The sequence below is a fragment of the Poecilia reticulata genome, linkage group LG1, assembly GCF_000633615.1.
Source record: "Poecilia reticulata strain Guanapo linkage group LG1, Guppy_female_1.0+MT, whole genome shotgun sequence".
NCBI lineage: Eukaryota > Metazoa > Chordata > Actinopteri > Cyprinodontiformes > Poeciliidae > Poecilia > Poecilia reticulata.
In genome coordinates, this window is record NC_024331.1 from 32535685 (window position 1) to 32559401 (window position 23717).

General features: G+C 39.9%; 1 protein-coding gene across 3 annotated transcripts in view; it reads left to right on the forward strand.

The window, feature by feature from the left end:
- sorcs3a (sortilin related VPS10 domain containing receptor 3a) overlaps window positions 1-23717 on the forward strand; it is a 222596-nt gene that overhangs the window by 77231 nt on the left and 121648 nt on the right. The window contains exons 1-2 of one of the 3 annotated variants that reach the window (XM_008422199.2): window positions 1800-2107; window positions 18233-18333. The exons of 1 other annotated variant lie outside the window; for it this stretch is intronic. In XM_008422199.2, coding sequence (XP_008420421.1) covers window positions 18292-18333 — 42 coding nt within the window. In that variant the 5' untranslated portion in view covers window positions 1800-2107; window positions 18233-18291. Of the gene's footprint in view, window positions 1-1799; window positions 2108-18232; window positions 18334-23717 lie in introns of those variants that run through there. One more of the 3 variants, XM_008422206.2, reaches the window with a different exon arrangement.

Below are 23717 nucleotides of genomic sequence, written 5' to 3' on the forward strand. Positions count from 1 at the left end.
CATGTTTATTACAGTGTCATGTCATGTTTATTAGTGTCATGTCATGTTTATTACAGTGTTATGACATGTTTATTACAGTGTCATGTCAGTCTTATGCACACCCCTTCAAATAAAGTGTTTCTTTTGTGTTTTTACCACATGCCATATTTTAAGTGGCACTCTCTTTGTCCCAACAACTCTGTCAAATATTTCACTTATATACCTCTATGAATAACTTGTGTGAAAGCTCTTCATATATGCAATATATAAACTTAGGAAAATTCAATCAAAGGACTTTTTTAATGTTCTTAATTGGCAGCCTGCCATTTTAATTCATCAAGTGTATTATGGATTGTGGGACATCTGCCCATCTTGGAAATATGAGAGGCTTCAGGTTCTTAGGGAATTACTTAATGATGTGCTGATCCTACCTTTGAGTGTGTGCTTCCTAAAAGCACATGAACACACACTTCCACTCTAAGCTCAGGTGTTTGTTCAACATCTTGTTCAAATAAACCTGATATTAAAGCACTGCCACACAGCACTTTCCTGACCTTCCAGATATATTAGAGAGAAATTTAAAAGAAGACATGAAACACAATAAGTTCAATAGTGCTGCTGTTATGCGGTTCAAATAAAAGCAATAAAAAAAGAAATCTGTACTAAACACAACATGGTTCTTGTCTTGTGTTTACGCTTTGAAGGCCAGGATTTTTATTTGTGGTCAGATTTCTGACACTAGTTGCATGTAGCTGCTTTACATAACTGCAATCTAATGTGCATAATGTACATTGGAAACAAGATGATGGCATATATGAGCAAATACTACCTATATCTCTAGGGGCGGCACTGATGGATCTTAGAGTTCTTAAGAATGGAGCTAAATCCTTTAGACTCTTCTCCTGTGGAACAATTTTAGTCCATGAAGCAGACATCCTGTATACTTTTAAGGTTTAAAATTGTCATTCATTCGATACAAAACTACTTTGTTTATCTAAAAGGTAAAGTAAATGTCACTCATAGTATTAGTAACTCATAAGTATCTTCAAAGAGCTGTTGTAGATGGTAATGTAGGAAGAATTTCCAGTAGCAGTTAGTCATGCAACAAATCTGAAGACCTCATGTGCTACTAATGATGTCACCCATCATTAGCATTAAGAGATTTAAAGAGGAGTTTCTGCTGCTCCTCTTTAAATGCCTGTCTGTGGTTCTGTTGAGGATTCTTTCTGTTAAAGTTCTCCTCTCCATTGTCACCACATGCAATGGTATAAGGAATTGGTCCATAGCTAAAAACCAACTGAAATTGTTGTCCACTGTTAGCATTTTTCTCTTTTGGGAGAGATTACTGCTAATTCATTTTTTTTTGTTGAAAATTTGCAAAACATCTTAGAAATCAAAGCTTTCTATGCATTTCCTTGGTTTTTGATATAATTTTAAACTGATGGTTTTAGTGTGGGAACTTCAGGCATCTTGCCTTAAAGTAGAACCACAGATCTGAATTTGATTTACACAGGTTTGACATCATCATAATGGCTAATAGTTTATAGAGAACATTTCATGCAAAATCCACTTTTTTAGCTCACAAATAAATTTTTTGTACTTTGAATGTCTAGGAGTTAAAACAATTATTCTCTCCCGTTGTTGCATAGATATCTTTATACTTTTTTGTGTTATTTGCTCATTTTTCTCTATTCGCTATAACGTTATATTGGCTATGACGTCACCGCATTTGCAGCGTAACTTCTTAAGAGGGTCATGACAAAAAAAGAACAAGGTCATGACTTCCGGTGTTCTGTTCGGCTGATCGGTTGTGAATCCGCCATTTTTTTTTTATCCTCGAAGTGAGTTTTGTCGTCCAAGTTCAGATGTGCCGAAATTGCAAATAAAAAGGTCAAAATGTTCGCTTCTAGCGTGTATTAACACACACGATTCCTTACGTCGCCCTCCAGCATCAGAGCCTCATCGAAGTGTTTGGTTAAGTTTTATTTCTCTCGGGAATGGACCCACTTCAGAAGGAAAAGTCCGTTTTTGGAGCACTTACGGACTTGTATCAGGGATTTTCCTAAAGACTTCGTCTGATTGAGGCATCAGTTCATTCTCTCTGTGGAAAGATGTACACAGCAAAGAGGTAAACTGCTAATAACGCTAAAATGACAGCAAAGCTTATTGTAGACAGGAATGTTGTGTGTCGATAATGGCGTCCCTGGCCATTGATGGTAGCATTGAGGCTTCTGTTAGCGCTGTGTGCTAGCTAGCGTTTAGCTGCCTCCTTGAGGACATAACTGTAGTGATGGGAATTTCGGCTCTCTTCAGAGAGCCAGCGCTTGTGGCCCGGCTCTCAAAGAAGAGCCGGCTCTTTCGGCTCACCTGACTGTTTGCTCCCTTCTCTGTTTTCGCATAATGGTATGATGTTCTAACATGTAGTTGGCCACAACAGAGACATAATATAAGAGTAGACCCCGCATTGGCTGCTCCGGCGCAGGAAATACGGCGGCCATCTTGGAGCGGTCGTCCCTCCTACTTTGCTCAATCAAAACAGCAGAAGATGCCTCAGCACTGAGGGATATTGTTGTTCTGATCGATGGACTATTGATGTGAGGGCTCCACAGACAACATTTCACAAGTAAGATGGACATACTATTGTGTATATATTGTGATTGGAATATTACTTTATTTATGTCCACTGGCGAGATAGCAGCTAATATTAGCTACAGAGCTTGGTGTAATACGGGTTCAGCCCCGCTATGAAGGCTAACTGAGATTCTGTAAACCTAAAAAAATTAATTATTCTCTAACATTGACTTAGATTATCTGACACAAGAGCCTATATTAGACATGAAACAATATAACACACATTATAAAACATGTGTTATAACATTCACCTGCAAAGTTTACACAGGTGGTATTATTTATATGTAATTCTTTCACTAGTAAGATGCATCCCAAATCTTCCGTTTTTGTTTTGAAAGTTTTCTAAAGACACGATGTGAGGAAGAGGGAGAATCTATAAAGAGATGCAGCACGGATGAATCTCACATCGGATTTTGGACTCAATCTGCTTCTGAATATCTAAAGCTAGAACTTGTCAGCTGAAAAAAAAAAAAAAAATATATATATATATATATGTATGTACATACATGCATATAAACATGTATCCAATATATAATATTCAGTATCAATCATTATTTTTTGTTTGTATAGTTATATAAATATGTATTGATCTTACTAAATAAATTAATAAATAAATTATGAACGTCTCTGTGCTTTGCAATCTGCTCATCATACATCAATATCAGAATATTCCATTCCTATTCTATTGTTATAGCCACTAAGYATATTTAAATATGCTGAACTATGTATTAAAAACATACTTAAATAATACGATTGTTTATAAATGTAGCTTTGATAGATGTCTGAATATGGTTTCCAGTAACAAAAAAGCGTGTTATGATCGATTAAATGCGCTGATACGTCATTGTGCTGCTAAACGCATAACGCTGAGTGGAGTGGTGGACCGCTCCAAGATGGCCGCCCTAAATCTCGTCAGCGACAATAGGCGAGAGCGGTCCATGAGGGTCTATCCTTATATTATGTCTATGGGCCACAAGGCTACGCTGCTGCGTTTGAAGAACGGCTAATAATAAAGAACGGCTCTGTGTGAGGAGCCAGCTCCCTCCATTCATGTCAAAGTGACGTCTCTGAGAGCCGAAACGTTCTCGACTGACCGATCTTTACATCTCTACATGTTTTGTTTATAATTATTTGGCCTTTTTTTGCCGTTTTCGTGTAGGGGAACCCATGACCAAAACGCATTCAGTTACGTTCTTGATGCTCCTGTTTACTAACCCCTTAATTATGTCCAGGCTTTGTTTACTTAACTATTTAGTATTCAGATTTTAAAAGGTATCTGACATGCATGGACACTAGAGTTAAACTTGTAGGTATTTGGTATGAATGGTGAGGGTAGATACAGTACCAACACCATAGCGATGCATTATTTGAACGCTTGGTTCTGCAGGTTTGTTGTCTTCATCCTCCTGCTCTGGGTCAGAGTCTGGGTCCAACATGTAAGGTTGGATAGACAAGTCTTCAATTATTGCCATCTTTAATAAACTTTGTAAACTTTGGAGTAGAAAGTTTCTTTGAGCGAAGTGCAGAGAAAAGGAAGGATTTAAAAGCCACATTAAAGCAAGCTTGGTGTATGTAAACTTATGAGTTTGAAGAAAGTAAAAACTCTAAATGGAACTAATTGTTGATCCCATTTGACCTAAACCAGGAGAGGTTTGATCTGACTTAATGTCAGATGGTGACATGCAGGTGAAAAGGTTTTACACAGAGTATGTAAATATCTGGTTTATGCCTCCCAGATGCCTGCTGAGTATGTATGTGTTGATGAAATCCACATGTTTGTGGGCTTTGACAGTGTGGATGTCATTTTATTTGGACATAATCTTTCTCTCTGCTATTTGGTTCTACAGAATAGAATCAGGAAACAATGTTTTTATTTGCTTCAGTCTACTGCTGCCATCGGACTGAAAAGGCAACATCCCAGAGATCCATCTGTAAACAAACAGCATCTCAATATATAAAGTGCATTGGATGAATAACACCAATATTTGATTCATTCCTGTATATAGAAAACACCAGGCCAGTAAACATAAAAAAAACTTCAAATGTTTCTTTAGATTTTATAGAAAGTGTATTTTCTACCCTTAGAGAGTAAAAAAAAGCTTTGAGATGTGATATGTAAACCAGTGTGCTGCACTAAAGCTGAACTGTTTCAGGTTTGAAAGCTTCAACAAAGCATTGATTTTAGGAGAACTGAGCCGTTTTCCAGTTCAGGGGAACAAAGATGTAGGTTTAAACATTTTCTTTGTTTCACAGACCCCAGGGCTTTGATTAATTGATTTTCAGTATCTACATAAAGTCCTGTTGCCTTGGATTTATACCCAACATGCAGTGCTTTCAGTCTCCACCGCCACATAAAAACACAAGGATTCATGGCTGCTCCCAGGCACCATATTAAATGCAGTTTGTCTTCTCCTGAAGACATAACTCTCCTCTGTTTACCATAGTTCAACAAGCCCCTTTGGGCCAACAGCCAGACTTTTAGCTCTCATTTTTTCTGTACTACCTGGACATAAAATGAAATTCATGACATATTTGTTTTCCTTGACACTATATTTGTCTTTGGAGGCAGAATCTGTTCTTTTAAAAATGTTTATTTTTGTTTTTAGTCACTTCTCTTTAACAGCCTGTGTAGATTCTGTCAATAAAAAAACATGCAGATCAGATCTTGACTTTACCTGTAACTTAAAAGATGGATTTAAAAGCCCCACTAACCATTTTTACTTATATCCATGTTTGGCCATGATGACACGATGTGTGAGACAGACGAGCCAGGAACCCACGGTCACAGATTGAACCTTTACCTCGTGGCTCTTTCCCATCAGCACCAGCTTAACCCAGTTCAGTGCGACACAGAACATTTGATTGCCCTTCATTACAATTGAGCACCACCTCAATTTAGATGAGGTTGTTATAGCAACTTGGCCACCAAGCACATGAAATGTCTGCACCTGGTCATTGGACACTGAATATTGAATTTTCCTCATCTAACCATCAGTGTGGTAAAAATCATCCCCCAGCTCTACGCTTTGCCTCATGTGGAGGATCTGGTGGTGGTGGCCTCTTTCAGCAGTGGATGGTTGAGGAGCACAACAAGGTTAACTTTGCTTGGCATCTCTGGGATGTGCTTGACAACCAAGTCCAGTGCAAGGAACTGCCAGTGGAGCCAGTTCCTCCATGGATCTCCTCTTGAGCTGTCTTGGCAGCAAAAGAGGTCCTAAGGGGGTCATAATGTTGTGCCTGATCAATGCAAATACAAGTATATTATACAGCAATTATTTTTATTTATGTTGTCTTAGTTTGCATTGTAGGTTCCAAAATATTTTTATTCAAGATAAACTTCTGAAAAACGAAATCACAATTTGGTTTGAAACAAAAGTCTGGTTGGATTTAATGGGAACAGTCCAGTTTCCACATAAAGCTCTGAGCGACGCTAAAAAGGACAAAATTCTGCTTTTAATTGACCAGCGAAGCCATTCCAGTCTGCAGGCAAGGTGTTGGATTTAATTGAGAAGAGATGTCAGCTCTGCGATTGGAAGACTCAACTACAGCAGTCCTCAGAGTCTGAGAGTCAGCAAAGTCAATGAAAGGCCTGAACTTTCAGACGGCATGAAAGAAATGAGGGCAGGCGATGGAGATGGGGGCCGGGGAAATATCCAAGAGGGACGGGAGGGGAGGCGGGGAATGGCCAGAGACACGGAGCAGAGTACACTTACGTCTTCTTTTGCCTGCTTGGGCGTTTCAATGCTGCTGAATTACGCCTGATCTAAAAAGTGCAGACAGTTGGCTGCTCCGAGTTGATGATAAGAGCTCAGGTTCTGTGATGTATCCGCCCATCAGAGAGACTTAACTGCAGAGGCATTATTCTTCATTCCACAACCCGAACACATTTATTACCTTGCTTCTCTGAGGATCCCTATTTATAGTGAAGCTATCCTGCTAGAGACACAAAGAGAGCAGCAGCAAGGTGAGGCAAGTTTATTGCTATACCGCACACGGAGGGTTTACTTTAAACTATTTTATTCTGAACTCTTCAAATGATGACCTTTTTTGCTCATAAAAGAAAACCCTATACATCCTGCATTAAAATGTCTCTATATGCAGATGATATACATGCTATTTTACATTCAGAGAACTTTCTCTGATGCAAATCAATTCCCTTCCCAGAAAAAGATCACATAAATACAGTTTCTACCTCGTTCTGTTTGATCTGCATCTTCTTTTTTTTTTATCTTATGCTGCAACAACATCTCCACTGGCAACAGAACCTTGTCCTGCTGGGTGCGTTTTTTGGCCGTGTTCCTCATCTTGCTGGCTTGAGAAACCAGAGCTACTTCAGCAGTATCCACTGTGCCTCGGTGAATGAGAGACAGAAGAAATGTGTCTTCTTTTCAAATGGTTACTGAAAGTCTTTAACCAAGAAAACAGAAATCTGAGATCAAGTGTCCTGATGAGACCTAATAGTCTTAATTCTTTGCAGCAACAGATGGTATTTTGTTCATGCGTTTAAGCACCGAGCTCGATCAGGCTGTAACTGCAGGAGGTGAAGTGACTTTTCTTTTCTTCTCACCCTGAGAACAAAAAAGACTCATCAGATTTAAGGATGGAGCAGCTGAATGACTTTCCTAGAGGACCGAGCATTTAAAGACTAGACAAATCAAATAATGGCAGCAGTTTCTTTTACCCTGGGCAGGAAAATATTCATTTATATAAAAACGTAAGAAGAATTTTTAATTGCAACATATTAAATACTCATGAAACTAATATCTTTTAGCAAATATTGATTATATATTTTTTTTAATCTGAGAAATAAAATTAAGAGATTTTACTCTTAAAATTAGTTTTTGCCTTCTATCAATTTCTTGGGCAAAGATAATCTGAATACATAAATTTGAATAAATACATTTGCATTTATCAGAGGAAAAAAGCTACTCAAACCATGTGGTATAATATCTGAAACTGGCCTCCAAAGCCTTTCATCTCCCATTAATGAAACTAATAGAAAAACTGTATGTACAGTCTGCGGTAGCTTCACTTGGGCTTTTCCATACACTTGACTATTTTATGTTTTCTGGTTTCCATTGATAATCAGCCCATGTCTCCTGTTTTTCTTACAAACTTCCATTATAGATTGCGATCAGTTTTTCATCTTTCAGACACTTTCAGCATCATACGAGCCCACAGATCTGGGCGTGTGCAGTCCATTCTGATAAGTTTGCTCGTTTTATCAGCAGCGTACTGAAAAGTAGCAAAATGAGCTCACCGACTCATCTTCTCTCCTCGCCCGTCCTCAACTGAATAAGAGGAAAGTGTGATGGTCAAAATTAGCGACTGAGCCAATACAATCAGGCTTTTATCTCTTTTTCTCAAAGGCTGCTGCATGACCTTTTCTTCATCTAATTGGTTTATGAAGAGCCTCTTGCAGCTGCACTGAAGCCTGGCGAGATATGTAACGGCTGTTTGAAAAGTCTTTTTATCATGCTCCCATGTGATAAAACCAAATCATTCAGTGTCACGCATGAGCTAAAAAAATGAGCCCAAGTCATTAATGTGGGAAAACTATGAAGTTCATTTTGACTAATTGATTGTTCAGTTAAAAAAATGGGTAAAAGTCATATTTCTTGTAAATAATGTTTTTGCTCTTTGAAATTGCCAGTTTTTGGGGTCAGATTTATCTCTGTATTTTGAGGCCAAGCTGTTTTTTGTTAGTTTTAGACCAGAATACCAACTTTATATTTGTTCTGTACTGCAGCAGATTTTACTGGAGCAGGCTCAAATGTCAACTAGCTCTTATCAGTTGTTTATAATTGTGAATTTTTACCAAAAGACAAGAAATAGAATATGCATCTCTGCATTTACCAATAACATTTACTGTGTGGTTTAACGTCACAGTAAGACCGCTTGAAAAGCAGGAAGTAGACTATAACTCAGGGCATTCTGGGTAAATACAGCCATAAGACGTGTGCAACTCTAGCGGTAGAAATGTCTCATGGTCTTTTGTGAATGACGAGAAATTCTACTACCTCTAAAATGTGACGCTTCTCCATTTTGTCTGCATTTTGTGAAGAAGGAAGTTGTGTTCAGTGTCTTCAGGTGTTAAATACCAGAGAGATCATAACAAAGTCTGACTTCTGGGAAGCAAAGTAATGACTTTAGCACAAAACCTTACAGTGTTTATATACATTTTAATATGTTTTAGCTCTCTTTGAAGAGTCAGTTAAATGTAGAGAAATATCCCAGCATGCATAGGGTTCTGTTGTGAGTCCAGTTCCTCAGCCATGAGGTTCCGGTTAGAAATGACTCGTTTAAAAAGCCCTGACCGTGACAACACTTGGCACGTCAAACTGAATGGTGTCAGGCAGCACACGGCACCAGCTGCTTTTGTTTGTCAGCCTGCTGTTGTTAGCACAAAGTGAAACCTTCTGCCCGTGACGGCACCTCGTGATGAGATGGGGAAAGCAGAATCTCCCGAGCCGTCGCCCCAGAGAGCAGCGCTGCCTCCCTGGAACAGCGCTGCAGTGAAGAGTTGTGCACTGAGCTTTTTCCCCTGATGAAAAAATAGAACAGAACCAAAAGGATCTGCATAAACTTTAAAGAGCAACTTTCCAGTTTTTGTTCTAAGTAAAGTAAGTTTGTTTGGTTACAAAGTTTTTGTCATTTTCTGTTGGGGAATGATTCTCCCCTGTTGATGGTGGATGTGGCAGGTGGAAAGCGTAATGGATAGTGTGCAGGGTGGCATCAGCAGCACATTTAAGTGTCTGCTAAAGCAGAGTTGTCGCAGCAGATGTCAGAGTAAGCAGCTGCTGAGCCATCAGTGAGCTGGCTTGTGCCGATGGATCAAGTGCTTGATGGATGGCGTAATGCCCCTGAAAGGACAACTTATTGCAATTTTAATTATGCTCGGCTCACTCCTGATGCTTTTAGTGTGTCCGCAGCGTCTAGCTGGGTGCACCTGCAGCCGGTGGTGATGTGTGCTCTGCTTCCCATCCTCCCCTCGTTCAGTCCCATCAGTATGTACCGTGAGGAGACCGAAGCTGGTCTCAGAGCTGAGGGAAAAAAATGTAATTAAGAGTTTCAGATTGGAGCCTGGTGTTAATCAGCTGTCCTGCCGCCTTCATATCGTGTCACCTCTGAGACGATCCGCAATGACACATGAACGGGCCCGCGGTTAAAGCTTGCTGCCTGGCTTCGCCTCTGCGCCACCGCCGCCACCAGACTGGAACGCATTACCAGAGAGAAAACGTGGAATAAAGAAAGAAGAATAATGTGAAAATGAAAATGACAGCCTCCTACTAATTACTGTCGCTCGTTTAAAGAATAAAGAGCATTATGTCGCCCTAATCAGAAATGATGTATCTGTGGTTACATGGGGGAAGAAGCTTTTTCAGACTTAGGTCTGTAGAATATGACTGATTAGTTTAAGAAACCTACAGCTGTCGGGGTGATTAACACTTTCTGATAATTAACGGCAGCAGTTTTGATTGTGATAAATGAACTCAATGTGTCTGGATTTAAGCTAGACTCTTTAAAACAAAAGAAGGCAGAGAGAAATCTTTAGTTGGGGACATTTCCCACCCAGACTCTCGACTCCTTCTACTTGTGAATTTATATTTCACACTCATTTGCAAAAAAAGGTGACCATTCTCTCCTTCTCTAACCACCAAAAAGCCTAGTATGGAACACATTTCACAGTTGCATGTCTGTCACTTGAGCCATGGACCATCGATTCCCTCCAGCAAAAAGCACAAAACGCTTCAGTCAGGGAAATAAAACTTTGACTTCTTTTGATTTTCTTTCAGTCAAAAAAAAAACTTAAAACCCAACTTTAAATTGACATTCGACACCTTTAAAATAAAATGCCAACCCACACTCCAGTGCCCACTGTGTGGTTTGCTGGAAATTGTATATTTAACATTCAGCAAAAGGAAGCTTTGGCTTTCCTGCTGGTTAGACAACGAGATAATTAGTTTATCCACTCCACTGGTTTCACTTAATGTCGAGGATCACGACTCGGGGGGCGGAATCGGATTTCTAATGAATCAGACTCGTTAGGGATCTGTTAAAGACGTGGCTGGAAACGTGGTCCACCTGACTGATATAGGAAGCCAACTAGTACCCTGAACTAGCCAGTTCCTCAAAGGTCACACTTCCAGGAAATGAAGTTTTTGGGTGTAATGTTCATTATTTTCCTCAGTACTTCAGCTCTTCCTGAATTCTCACATTACTCTTAGATCTCCATTCACTTTCATAGCAACAAAAACAAAAGTCGATCCAGAACCTTTTGATTTTCTTAAGAATCCTGCTAACGTTGAGAGTAAGGATAAGAAAAGTCTCTATCAATCTGCTGCACTCTGCAGCAAAGTTGTGGACAATTTGAACTATTCTGTTTTTTTTTTTTTTTGCAACATTTCATAGACTGTTAATGAGACCAGGGGTCTTGAACTGAGCATTGTGATCTTTCTGCATCATTGATCGATTCAACAAGAGCCAAACTAAAGACTGTTTCATGCATGGACCTTGTTAGAATACAAGTGAAAACCTACAGCTCTTTCAGCTTTTCTTTTTGTATTTCTTTGAAACACACCACTCGTTTACTGAGAAAGAGCTTTTCAGCTAGTTACTGATTAAACCTTTAAAAGGAGCTTTGTGCTTTCAACTTTCCTGTCTATCTGCATAAAAATCTACCATCATTTAAACAGAATTTTAGATAAAGAAATATTAGCTAAACATGTCTCAATCTTGTCCAGAGATATAAGTTCATTTCATACTAATCTGCATACATATATGTAAAAACAATGTGTGAATGCAAAAGGAGGATGTAGATGTGGGTAGATAACTTGTAACATATCATTCACATGTGAAGTGATCCTCTTGTTTGCATTTAGTCTTCAGCCTTCAGATAGAAAAGACACAACACTTTGTATTGCCTTGTTGCTGAAAATGTATCATATAAATAAAATTACTGGTACCTTTTACCTTTACATTTTTGAGCTGCAGAAAACTCAAATCGTACCTTGTTTGTTCTTTTCATCCATTCAGGATCAGAAACTAGATTTCAGCCCTCAACCAGCAACCATTAGATATCTCTGAATCAACTTCTAGGCTGCACAGTGGCGCAGATGGTAGAGCTGTTGCCTTGCAGCAAGAAGGTTCTGGGTTTGATTCCTGGCCCCGGTCTTTCTGCATGGAGTTTGCATGTTCTCCCTGTGCATGCGTGGATTCTTTCCGGGGACTCCGGTTTCCTCCCTCAGTCCAAAAACATGACCGTCAGGTTAATTGGCCTCTCCAAATTGCCCCTAGGTGTGAGTGTGTGTGTGCATGGTTGTGTGTCTCTGTGTTGCCCTGCGACAGACTGGCGACCTGTCCAGGGTGAACCCCGCCTCTCACCCAGAACGTTAGCTGGAGAGGCACTAGCAACCCTCCTGACCCCACTAAGGGACAAGAGTGTAAAGAAAATGGATGGATGGATGAATCAACTTCTGCTTCACCATAAGAAATGTTGGTAACAGTTATGTAGGTCACTGAATGAGTTAAAGATCAATTTGTTTGAAATGGGATCCCATAATGACATATCAAAAAACATATCAAACACATATAAATTAATCGATATACCAATGTGTTGATCCAGGTGCATCTTGGGAAAATTGCCAGCTTATTACACAGGTTCAAACAGAACCAACACACATACACCCAGGGGGAATGCTGATGAACTGAGGAAAATAGAGAGAACCCCTGCATACACTTGGAAAACATGCGGGCTCCTGCTGCGATTCAAGCAGAGGGTCTTCTTGAAGTGCTGATCACCATCATCATTACCCAACCAAAAAAAAGGTCATTTTCCTTTAGTCAAAGAAAATCTCATTTGCAGAAGGTTCTGTTTCAGCATAGTCCACTAACTTCATTCTGAAATCTCGCTGCTCACTTTCAACACAAATGTGCTTTTTACTTTTCATGAATATGTTCTTTTTTGTAAAATTGTAGGAGATGATAACCTGGTTTTACTGCAAATTTGTGGGAGTTGAAGACTTTCAGATAAGTTCATTAGGTTGACATCCACCATGTCCTGCTGAGCCAGCAAGCAACAACATGAAAGACAATGATTTGGGGATTTCCATCCATCCATCCATCCATCCATCCATCCATCCGTCCGTCCGTCCGTCCGTCCGTCCGTCCGTCCGTCCGTCCGTCCGTCCGTCCGTCCGTCCGTTGTTTATCTGGGGTCGGGTCACGGGGGCAGCAGCTTCAGAAGGGAGGCCCAGACTTCCCTCTCCCCATCCACTTCTTCCAGCTCCTTCGGAGGAATCCCAAGGCGTTCCCAGGCCAGCCGRGAGACWTAGTCCCTSCAGCGTGTCCTGGGTCTTCCCCGAGGCCTCCTCCCGGTGGGACATGCCTGGAACACCTGAATTTAAAAATACAATTGGGGATTTAAAAGTACAATTCTAAATCAACATAGTGTATTTCTGTGAGCAAGCCAGGAAACAGCTCATTATAACAAAGGCACATTCAGAGCAAGCCATAGGTATATCCCTTCTCCTCTAGATATTAGAACATTCTGTTCTCTATCAGTCTGCATTGTATACAACAAAGAGCATCTGAACAGAGAAACACTTTAGCCATTTTAGCCTGGGAACATTTTGGGACTTTATGAATGAGCCACAGAGTGCTACTGGGTGAAGAGATGTGTGGCTAGCAAATTTAAGATTTTATGTGGTGTCTTAATACATCTGCCTCACAAGATGAGATGATAAATGATACAGGGCTCATGAAAATATGGCCATCCAACTATTGTCTTTAGTCTATCCAGAATTGTGGGATAATAAGTCCAGGAGGGAACACCGGACTCTCCTCTCACCAGCGTCTTTTTTTACTTTACTTTTGCTATTTTATCTCAATCATCTCTCTGGAAATTCTGACATTGAGTGATTGCCCTGTTTTGTGGCAAAGAGGATTTACTGTTAAATTTTGTTAAGCCGTTTTGCACATATACACGAGGTGATGTTGGACAGCGTCTTTTTTTGTCCCACTCCGAATTCGTCCTGCGCCTCCATTTTTCAGTGCGAGGTATCAATTCCCTCCAATGTACGCAGCTCTGTTATCTAATTAGTGAACACGCAGAACTGCACATTCTATAAAAAGCGCTCCCTCCGAGAAATAGAGATTGTTTGAACATATTCCACGTTGTCACTGTGGGCTCCCACTAAATGAACTCTCCAGTGCATTTAATGATAAGATATATAATAAAAATGAGATAAAAACTGATGCCGTAGAAGGAAGGAGCTAGAAGAGTGCCACTGCACTTTTTCAAGTCAAAGATATATTCTTATAGTTACACATTCTTTGCCACAGTGAGATGGCGGGATGCCTTTTTAGCTTCGCTTTGATGTCTGCTGAGACAATGTCTGTGTGCCAATAAAGTTCTAACTCTTCACATTTTCTGTTTGTTGTTGCTGCTCTGTGTTTTAGTGGAGAAAAGTCAAAGATTCTTTGTTTTCCCTGCACCCTGGCTGCACCGTGATAAGCCCTAACCCTTCAGTGGAGACTTTATGCCCAGCCTGATAGGGTTTGTTTTGCTTGACTTCATCAGGAGCTGACCTTAGAGGACGATGTGCCATGAGGAAGAAAATGGGAGTGTTTGTGCCCCAAATGAAATACCTACAACAGCCTGATGTAAGAGAGGATTATTAATTCAATCATTGAGCTGTTCTCAAAGTAACCAAAGGCTTTGAAGTCTTTACGTTTGCTCTGCACAATGTAGATTTCCCTTGAATCTGTTATTTATTTTATCCCAATTAGATGTCTTAATGAGGCTTCTCAAGCATTCTCCAATGAAGTATTTTCTTTATTGATATTCTAGAATAATCTTAACATCTCCTTCCATTTGATTTATTTATTTACTGGATGAATCAACCAAACACTTGGTTCTGTGGGTCAGTATCACATCAGAGGCCACTTCCTCCATCTCAGTATCAGGTATTGAATACAGGCAGCTGAAAGCAGTGCAGCAGAAAGTACAGTAAGAAGAACAAACTTTGTTTCCCATAGCCGTTGTAGTGAGTTCCTTAATGCATTCTCGCATCGTCCTTGCCAGAGTGTATTTTCCTCAAATTATAAATCCTTTCTGAAGAAGACAGCAGCAGGCTTCTTATGGACTTTTACAAACTTTGGATCCAGGATGGCTGGATCTCTCTGAGCATTTTCTACTGCTCTTCAGACAGCAGTTGTTATGGTTACCTTTCTATCTTAAGTCTTTGAAGCTGAGGGTAGGATACACTGTGCCCATGTGAAAATGGCACTTAAAAGTTTTTCTGGGCTGCAAGGAGAATAAACGGCAGGTTTATCTCTACTCAAAAGGTTAGATATTATAGATAAGCTTTACAATCTCACTCCTCCCATGCAATGCCACATGACTGGTTTATCATCTGACCTTTTCTTCACCTTGTAGTGGAACATTGATCTCCCAGTTCTTCTAAGGATACCAGCTGCTCACAATCCTCAAACACAAACTTATGCAAAACTTTTATGCAAACCTCATCTTTGTGTGTGTGTTTGTCTAGAGCTGTAGGATGATGGGACAGTTGGTAGCACCGGTGCCTAGCATCAAGAAGGTCCTGGGATTGAATCTCGCTTGGCGTTTAAATGTTCTCCCTGTAAATGTGTCAATTACATTTGTTGGTTCCTGAGCAATCGATTTCTATCSATCCATCCATTTTCTTGACACCCTTGTCCCTTAGTGGGGTCAGGAGGTGCTGGTGCCTATCTCCAGCTAACGTTCCGGGCGAGAGGCGGGGTCACCTGGACAGGTCGCCAGTCTGTCGCAGAGCAATCAATTTATCTATCTAAGTATTAATTGACTTAATCAATGCAAGGAATCCGCAAATGTTGATTAAAATCAAACCTGAATGTATGGTACAACCAAATATGATCTTATTAAACTGTTAAATTTCACAGCTTTTTATGGTGTCTAAAACTTGACCTTTCTGACCTTCCTTGATGCTCCTTACAGGCATCATGCTAGAAGATCTGCTCTCCAGTCAGCAGAGCCAGTTTAGCTGCCACCTGCTGAGGACTCTTTGCTCACTCCAAATAGAATAAGTTTTTTGTTTCCTTCAGTTACAGCAGTTATTTTTAAGAACATACTGTTGATGAATTCATAATGAAAGGTCTTTCTAACAAGCACAAGCAATTTCAGATATGCAGTTCAGTACACAACAAAAGCCGTTGTCTGATTTATTTGTGTGACAACAGAAGAAACTAAAAAGCAAACCAGTTATTGATGATGGGATTCAGGGAAGGAGAGGGGTAGCTAGAGGGGGAAGAGAGAGTGAAGGTAACAGACAGGTCACATTACAAGGAGAATATGGGGAACTACAAAGAATAGAGATAAAGGGAACGTGCAAGGAGACTGTAGGAATGAAGTGAGTGTGCGTGGGGAGGGGGGCAAGCACAGTTAAAGACAAAGGGGGTTTTGCTAAGAGGAAAAAAAAACAAAATATGGCAGGTGAGGAAGAAAAGCTCAGAGGAACAAGGGAAAGACATTCAGATGAAGGATGGAGTAAATGAGAGGAGGCATACAGAGAAGGAGGTAACCCAAAGTGATCCAGATACCGGAGCCAAAAAGAGTTGAGTGTGATGGAAGAGCGTGACATGAAGAGAGAGAAGATGTCCGGAGGAGGGCAGAGTACAGTAAACCCCTCCATGACTCAGCCTTGGTGTCTTAAAAAACATACTCTACTTTATGTTTAATTGACCTTCATTTTAAATTTACATGTGTTTAATCTGTGCTTGTACTAGTTAAGAGTGAAACACTCCGAGGGCTGATGTCTGACTGAAACCTTGGCCTTTTTCGTTTCCTGTAGCTGTGACTATGCGATGCTAGATAAGAAGCACTCATGTCCCAAGGCTAGCTGAGTCTTTTTGTCTTTGTAGTGTGTATTTATATGTGCATAATAATGCATCTGGATGCTGTTCATGCACCTTTGATGCAAATGCCAGACGTATCACCCTTCACTGCACAGCGTGGAGCAGAGAGTGAGATATTAACATGGTGCACACAGGAGAGTTTTCTATAAGTGGGTTCTAATATTCCAGTTTCAATACCCATAGTTTCTGGATGCCTCTAAAACATACAGTATTGCAGTGTTTGTGGGAAAGAGAAGAGAAGGTTTGAAGACCATCTGAAGAGGTGGATTAAGTACAGGTCTGTTGATTCAGCTGGCTGTGCAATCAAGGCAAGAAACATGAGTTTAGCTCTGAATTTCAATACTTTCACTTACTTTTTATGTAATTTGAATTCTTCATTTTAAGATTTGTGTAGTTATGTTTTTATCCACTTACCAACAGGTCAACAAAAGCCTTTGTTTTCTATTGAGCCAGGCCACATAGCAAAACCCATAGACTGTTTCTCAGATTGTCTTGCTGTCAGCGGGTGTCTTTGTTGCTGCCAGTTGACAACGTCTCACATAAACAGCTCTCACCATTTGATAAAGTAATTGCTCCTCGGTTGACATGCTACAGGGAGGTGGGGAAGCTTAATCACTTCCAGATAACGATCAGTTCCAGCTGTCATTTTCCTGTTGACTGTCTTGGTGTTTGCAGACAACTAAAAGCTTCTTTTCAGGCAGTTGTTCTATTGTTAGTAGACTGCAGTGACATTTAGCAATTAAAAAAATAAGCAAAAAGAGCTTTTTGTTTGTTACATACATGTCTTAAAACCCATTGAAGCTCAAAACAAGGTGTTAAAGAAAGAGCAGTTTAAACAATCCACAGCTTATGAATTTGTTGAACCTTTATGGGATATTTTAGTAATTCTAAAGATACTACATGCTGTTCAAATATTCATTTATTGGCTACACTACACTTTGCCAGGCATAAATTTAATTTGCCCAACTGCCATAATTCTTTAAAGCACTGATTCAGCATTATTTCCTAACTTAGAGCTCAGTTATATAATATTGTGGCGTTGTGTTCATGAGCAACGGTAGGATGGAGCAGGAGATGGACAGGCTGTGTTATGAGCATTGTATGGTTTGAACCCAGAACAAGTGCCACAGCCTAGGAGAGGTTTAGCTGATTGTATTTGCAGTAAACCAGAGTGTACAAGCTGGAGAGCAGATTGGTGAGTAAATGGCAAAGTGAAAGGTGTCGCACTGCTTGATCTGTTCCGGAAGCAGGATCTGCACCATTGGTGCTTTTACTGATGTGCTGAAGTAATACTTCCAGGTTGTCTTTAACTGTACATCTGTAAAGTGAGATGTACAGTTGGCAAACACTGATTTTACTCTTTCCTCATGTTTTATTATTGTACAGTGGTACATTTTTTTTAATAAGCAGTGTTGTTAAATGCAGCTGAACAATTTTTGTCTTTATTTCTTGTGATTCTCTTTCAGTCATATACTATTTTTATGATTACAATGACAGACAAAAAGAAAAAAAATCCTGTCTGGAAGCATTTCTTTTAACATGTGCAGCTTGGCTGATGGTACAGATGATTTTACTTCTGGAACAGATCGTGCAGTGAAAAATGCAAATAGGTATTGTGTAAACAGGAAATGGAAAGGCCTGTTTGGAGACCTTGATTAACTTGGATCCTCTAATGTAACTGAGGATTGGGTGTTGTCTGTTTCAGCGACTTCTTCGCCCTCAGGGTTGGATGGAGGGAAAACCTCTATATGTTGGAAACCAGTGATGATGATGTCACAGAGTCTCAAAACTCCAGTAGTGGAGTGGGTGAGTTCACACGCGCTGATCCAATGATTGGGTCTCACCATAGGTAAAGGGATTTGTTTGTAATCTAGAGCCCAGTGGTAGGTCAAACGGTCCGGGTCAGAATGGGTGGAACAGATCCAAAATCTGAGGCGGAAATTGGGGCCACAAATCATCTCACGCTGAGATGGTTGATATAGGACAGGTGGAAGCAATCAGACAGCCAACAGGAGCGGGAGGAGCTGGAGAGCAGCAGGAACCATGGCAGGAACAGCATGACAAGTTCTGTTTATTAACCAGTCTGGATGCCCTCCAGCTGTTACCTAGGGTCATGAGATTTGGCTCATTTGAATACAAACGGCTAAGATTAACTTCCTTTGGAGGAAACTACTTCTCTATGAAGGAATTAGCTTCCCTGTGAAGGGTTCAGTTTAGGAAACTCTGTCAGGAACGTTCTAGCAGAGACTTGAAGTCGAGCTCCTGCTCCTTCACGTTGAAAGGAATCAGTTGAAGTGGTCTCCATCTGACCAGCTTGACCAATGTCTGTCTTCTGAGCCCTGATATGAGCAAGATGCATGTATCCACACAACTACCACTCACTAAAGTATTTTCTCATTTTTTGACCATTTTGTGTCCGACACCAACAGCCATGTTGGAAGTCAGTCACTCAAACCCTCTCCTGTCTTTATCACTGACATTGAGTTTCTGTGAGTGTGTATTTAAGTGCTTTGTTAATGATTGTATTCTCTATTACAAACTTTGATGTATATTTATATAGACACCTAAAAAGTGCTCATCAGCGGTGTATTAACTGAGCTCTCATTCAGCATGAATGTACTGCCACTTTTGATCTGGCTCGGTTTAATTTAACAGCCTTTCTGTGGGGCTGTGCTAATACCTGACTTCAGCAGCAGCACCTCTTCAGGTCATCGTTCTAATTAAACTTTTGCCTCACAAAGAGATGAGCCGGTCTTTTTTTTTTTTTTCTTTCAAAAAATGTCATTAAGACTGATTAATTTGTGATGACATGAAACAATTTCTAAAATCGCGTATGACACTTTGACTTGGTCATGTAGTAGATGGAACATTTAGTCATGGTTGTAATATGTTTTCCACACTCCTGGTTAATTGTCTAGGCAACCAGGCAAGTACAGTGTGGCTGGCATTTTGATTCAATAATTGCAAGTCAAGAGGGGATTCAAATACAGAGTGTGCTTGAGATACAGACGCCTGGTCTGGTGTTGCTTGAGGTTTGTCCTTCTATACCAGTTTTCACTTTTGGACAGTTATGATATGCAACCGTGGCAACAAGGTATTGCTTTTACAACCAGGAGCATCTGATTAAAGGTCAAATTAATGCCTTAACTATGACCCCAAATCCCAGAGGAGTAGAAAAACAAGTTGCAAAGCAGGAAAAAAACGCAGAGAGAGAAGGAAGAAGCTCAAACCATTCCTTCCTCTGGGGATAAGATCCATGGAAGAAATGGATCCAACTTTTCTCTGTCCGCCTTTCTAACCATAGAGCCAGATGGAGATTTAAAGAAGAGTGGCAAATGCAAATGAGCTGGATTAGCAGAGCTAGAAAACAACTGAGGGTGTCATCCAGGACGTGTACGGAATATGATCTCCGTTTCTGGATATTGAGCTGTTACGTCATGATTGTCCTCAGCAACTGTCTTCAGTCAGAGGCTTCTTCAGATTTGTTGCAAGACTGACTGTTACTGGAGTCAGTCTTGCATCCCGAATGACTGAAGACATTTAGATGACATCATTTCATTTGTTTTTGAAGTACAGTATTTTTGCTATTGAATTGGATTGAGCTATGAACCAGCACATGAATTCTCATAAGATGACATTTAACGTTATGAATTACAACACTGTTTTTAATTGAAAATTAACTTCCTTTGTACTGAACAAAAAGTGGACAAATTTCCATCCTTCCTGGAAGATCTTTTGAAGAATCATTTTGTTTCTGCGTGGCGTCTAATGTAAATTTCAAATTCAAACTGTCATAATGGGATGAGAGGATGCGCGTCGGTGTTTCACCTCCCTCCAAGCAGAAGCATCTCTGACAGCCCAAATCCAAGGAAGGAGGAGGTTACATGACCGCATACATAGTTTCACTGCAGTGAACAAAAAGTGGACTTTATCAAAGTACAACTGGACATGAAGTTACTCAGTTTTTTAGAATATTTTGCAGCCACATGGCAAAAGAGCCTTTTCATTGGCCTTTCTCTGGCAGTGCAGGCTTTCTTTGTATGAACCATATGTTCATGCTCTCAGTTGAACGGACCCTCTGGCATGTGGTCCATCCTCATCCACAAGTACTGTCCAGGGTTCTGGTTCAGAGGGCAAAGAATCGAGACTTAGCAGGAGGTGAAAATGTCCTGGCATTCTGTGAGCCTCCGAACATTACCGGGGCGTGAGGCTAAGGATGCCAAGGCACTGGTGGCTCTGGAGTTTTATTTTGGTCGCGTTTAGCATGATTACTGCCGTCTGTCACAGGATCTGGAGTTTCTTGGCTAAATGACTAAAGCTTTGTTTAAAAGGCACAAGACTATTCCAAAGAAAAGGGAAATTAAGAAAACGAAAGATCCAGCTGTTCAGACACAAACTGAATCTAACATAATTTGTGAAACAAAATTTATAAAAATGACAATATTTGACAGAACTTGGTACAGAAATCTAAATTGTTTAATGAAAGTCTAAAGTCTTAAGGGTATAGTTCATATTAATCCATGTTTAATTTTTGGGAGATGAGCAGTTAGTCCTACGTGCATCAAATAACTCAAGTAGCAATTTTGACTAATATCAGAGGGGAAAGAAGTTTGAATTCTCCAATGTCACTTTCACAAAACCTTCCATTATTAATCACGTAATGAAGAACTGACCTACACCATGATCTGTAACAATGTTTCCATCAGGATGTTTTTTAAATGCTATTTGGAAAAGTTTGATAGAAACAACAACATTTGAAAAACCTTCTCAATTTTGCTAAAAACTTTTCTTGTGAGTTGGCTTTTGGCTTTTCTTGACATTAATCTGCCAAAGGGGAAATGGAAACACATTTGACAAATAGATTTTGATGTAGTGAACATTTACATCCATCAGAATTGCATTTCTTCCTTTACAGCTATGAACAACATGTAATTCTGCAAAATCTAGTTGACGCGTCAGATCAAGTTGTTCTGTAAGCGACACATTGCTGAAAACGTCCGTCCGTTATAAACGTTGGGTCCATACTGGTTTGGTTTGCAACCTCGACTTTGCAAAATTAGAGGTTGCAAAGTAGAAAAGGTTTGCGTGGCTGCCGCACATTTTCACTCCAGGGAAAAACTGTGCGTATATTTACGCAAACTTTGACGCAAAGTTCATTTTTATACACGCCGACTTGTGCATAAAATATGGCGCCACAGATTTTTTGTGTGAACGCCACTTGAGGTTTCCTCAACTCCAGTTTCACAAACTTCATAGCAATCCTTGCAGCCATTGTTCAATCAACGCGAGAGTCACTCTGCTTTAGATGCTGTTTTACATGTAAAGTGTGTAGAACTGCTGTGCTAACCACGGCTCAAAACTCTTCTTCAAAAATCTGAAGCATGCCTCTAAATTTCAAAAGCAAAAATAAAACTTAACCTAATAGTTTTCTTTTATTTTTCCAAATCTTGAGGTGAATAAAAACTGAAGTTATCAGATGTTTGAAGTTGTTAAACAGGCTTATTTTCAGTGGCAGTTGATTTTATCCCCTCCCATCTCCCTTCATCCCTGTGGAGCAGATTTGTGATCTTGCACTTTGGAGTGGACGATCACAGCTGACCGCTGATCCTCACAACCTTCATGTCTTGTGATTTGCTCTGAGGATGTGCACAGTCCTTATCAAAGCGCCCCGCCTGCTGATTATCTCTCTCTCTCTTTAAAAGACGGAAGCTGTGAGCAGTCTGTTGGATGAGACTTTTCCACAGGGGCGAGGATGGCAGAATGCTGCATCAAGAAAAAAAGACGAAAAAAACTCAAAGTTTCAACACTGAACGGGACACACTGAATTAATTATGCACAACACAGCATCCCAACATGCTAATTTATCACTCTGTACCTTGTAGTGTTTTTCTAACTGCTGTTGGAACAAAATTTGATTCACTATAGAATGTATTTTGTTGTAGGCAGTAATTATGCTGCTTTTTTGGGGGGGAAAACTGCAATAAAAGACTATTAACTGCAGTGTCAAGCTTTATAGAAACTTGCTCACTGCTACATTTCAAATTTTGCCATTAGAGAGAAAATGTAAATATATAATTCCACACATAGTATGTTGATGTTTCAGCATTTATCCAGGTATATCAGACATGTTGAAGAATTGTTTTTTGTGTCTGAGGCCCGACTCTGCGGCCTGTTGGACTTTAGTGATTCAGTATCAAAAATTTTAAGCATCTCACAGAAAATGCTATTGTTAAATGAAATCCATAAGAAGAAACTGAGGTGCTCTGGTCAGATTAGACTAAAATAATTTTTTTTGGCACACAACCAAAACTAACAGAGGAGGATCACTTGTACTACAGAGAGCCCAGAAAGCATCGTCCCCGTGGTGAAACCTGGGAGTTGCAACCTCATGTTGTATGAATGCAGAGAAAAATATCATTTATTTTCCCTCTTCAGGAAAATTGAGGGGCAGCAAGTTAAAGGTAAATGTAAGTATTCAGATTCAAAGTAGAGAATAAAAGAAAAGAAACTGAGCAGCAAATTTACAACATGATAAAAATATTACTGTGTAGTTGCTGCAATAGCTTACCTTGTTTTGAAAGAAATGTGCAACTGAGTAGGAAAATCTTAAAAATGTATGAGATCTTTCTGCAAAGAAGGCAGCAGCAATCTACAAAAACTATAAATATCAGTAAACCTTAATGAGTTTGTTGGGACAGTGATGATTCTGGGGTCTAACGGCTGCTAGCAGGAAGGACCTGAGATGACGCTCCTTTGTGCACACAGGATGCAGCTGTCTGTCACTCTCCAGCTCACATTGTCCAACTGCTCCAAACTGAGCTAAATTCAGGACAAACATGACAAAAGTTGGTCAAAAAGGTATTCACATCAAGGTTTTAAAACAATGCTCACCACTATTTCTAGATTTATTTCTTCCATGTAAGCACAGTTTAAAACTTTGGCTCTTGGTCTTCTAGCTCATAAAATACCAGTAAAATACACTGAATAAATTGGGCTTTTATAGTGAAAAGATGTGAAAAGGTTTAGTGGTGTGAATAATTTAGCACGGCTTTTCATGTCTTGACAGGTTTAAAAAGACAATTTTTCTTAAGAAAAAAAAAACCCTTCAGTTTGGCCTCTGTAAAAGGCAGTTCTGTAATGTGTTGCTGCTGTATGGACATTATTAAAACATGTCAAACTTTTAATGCTTC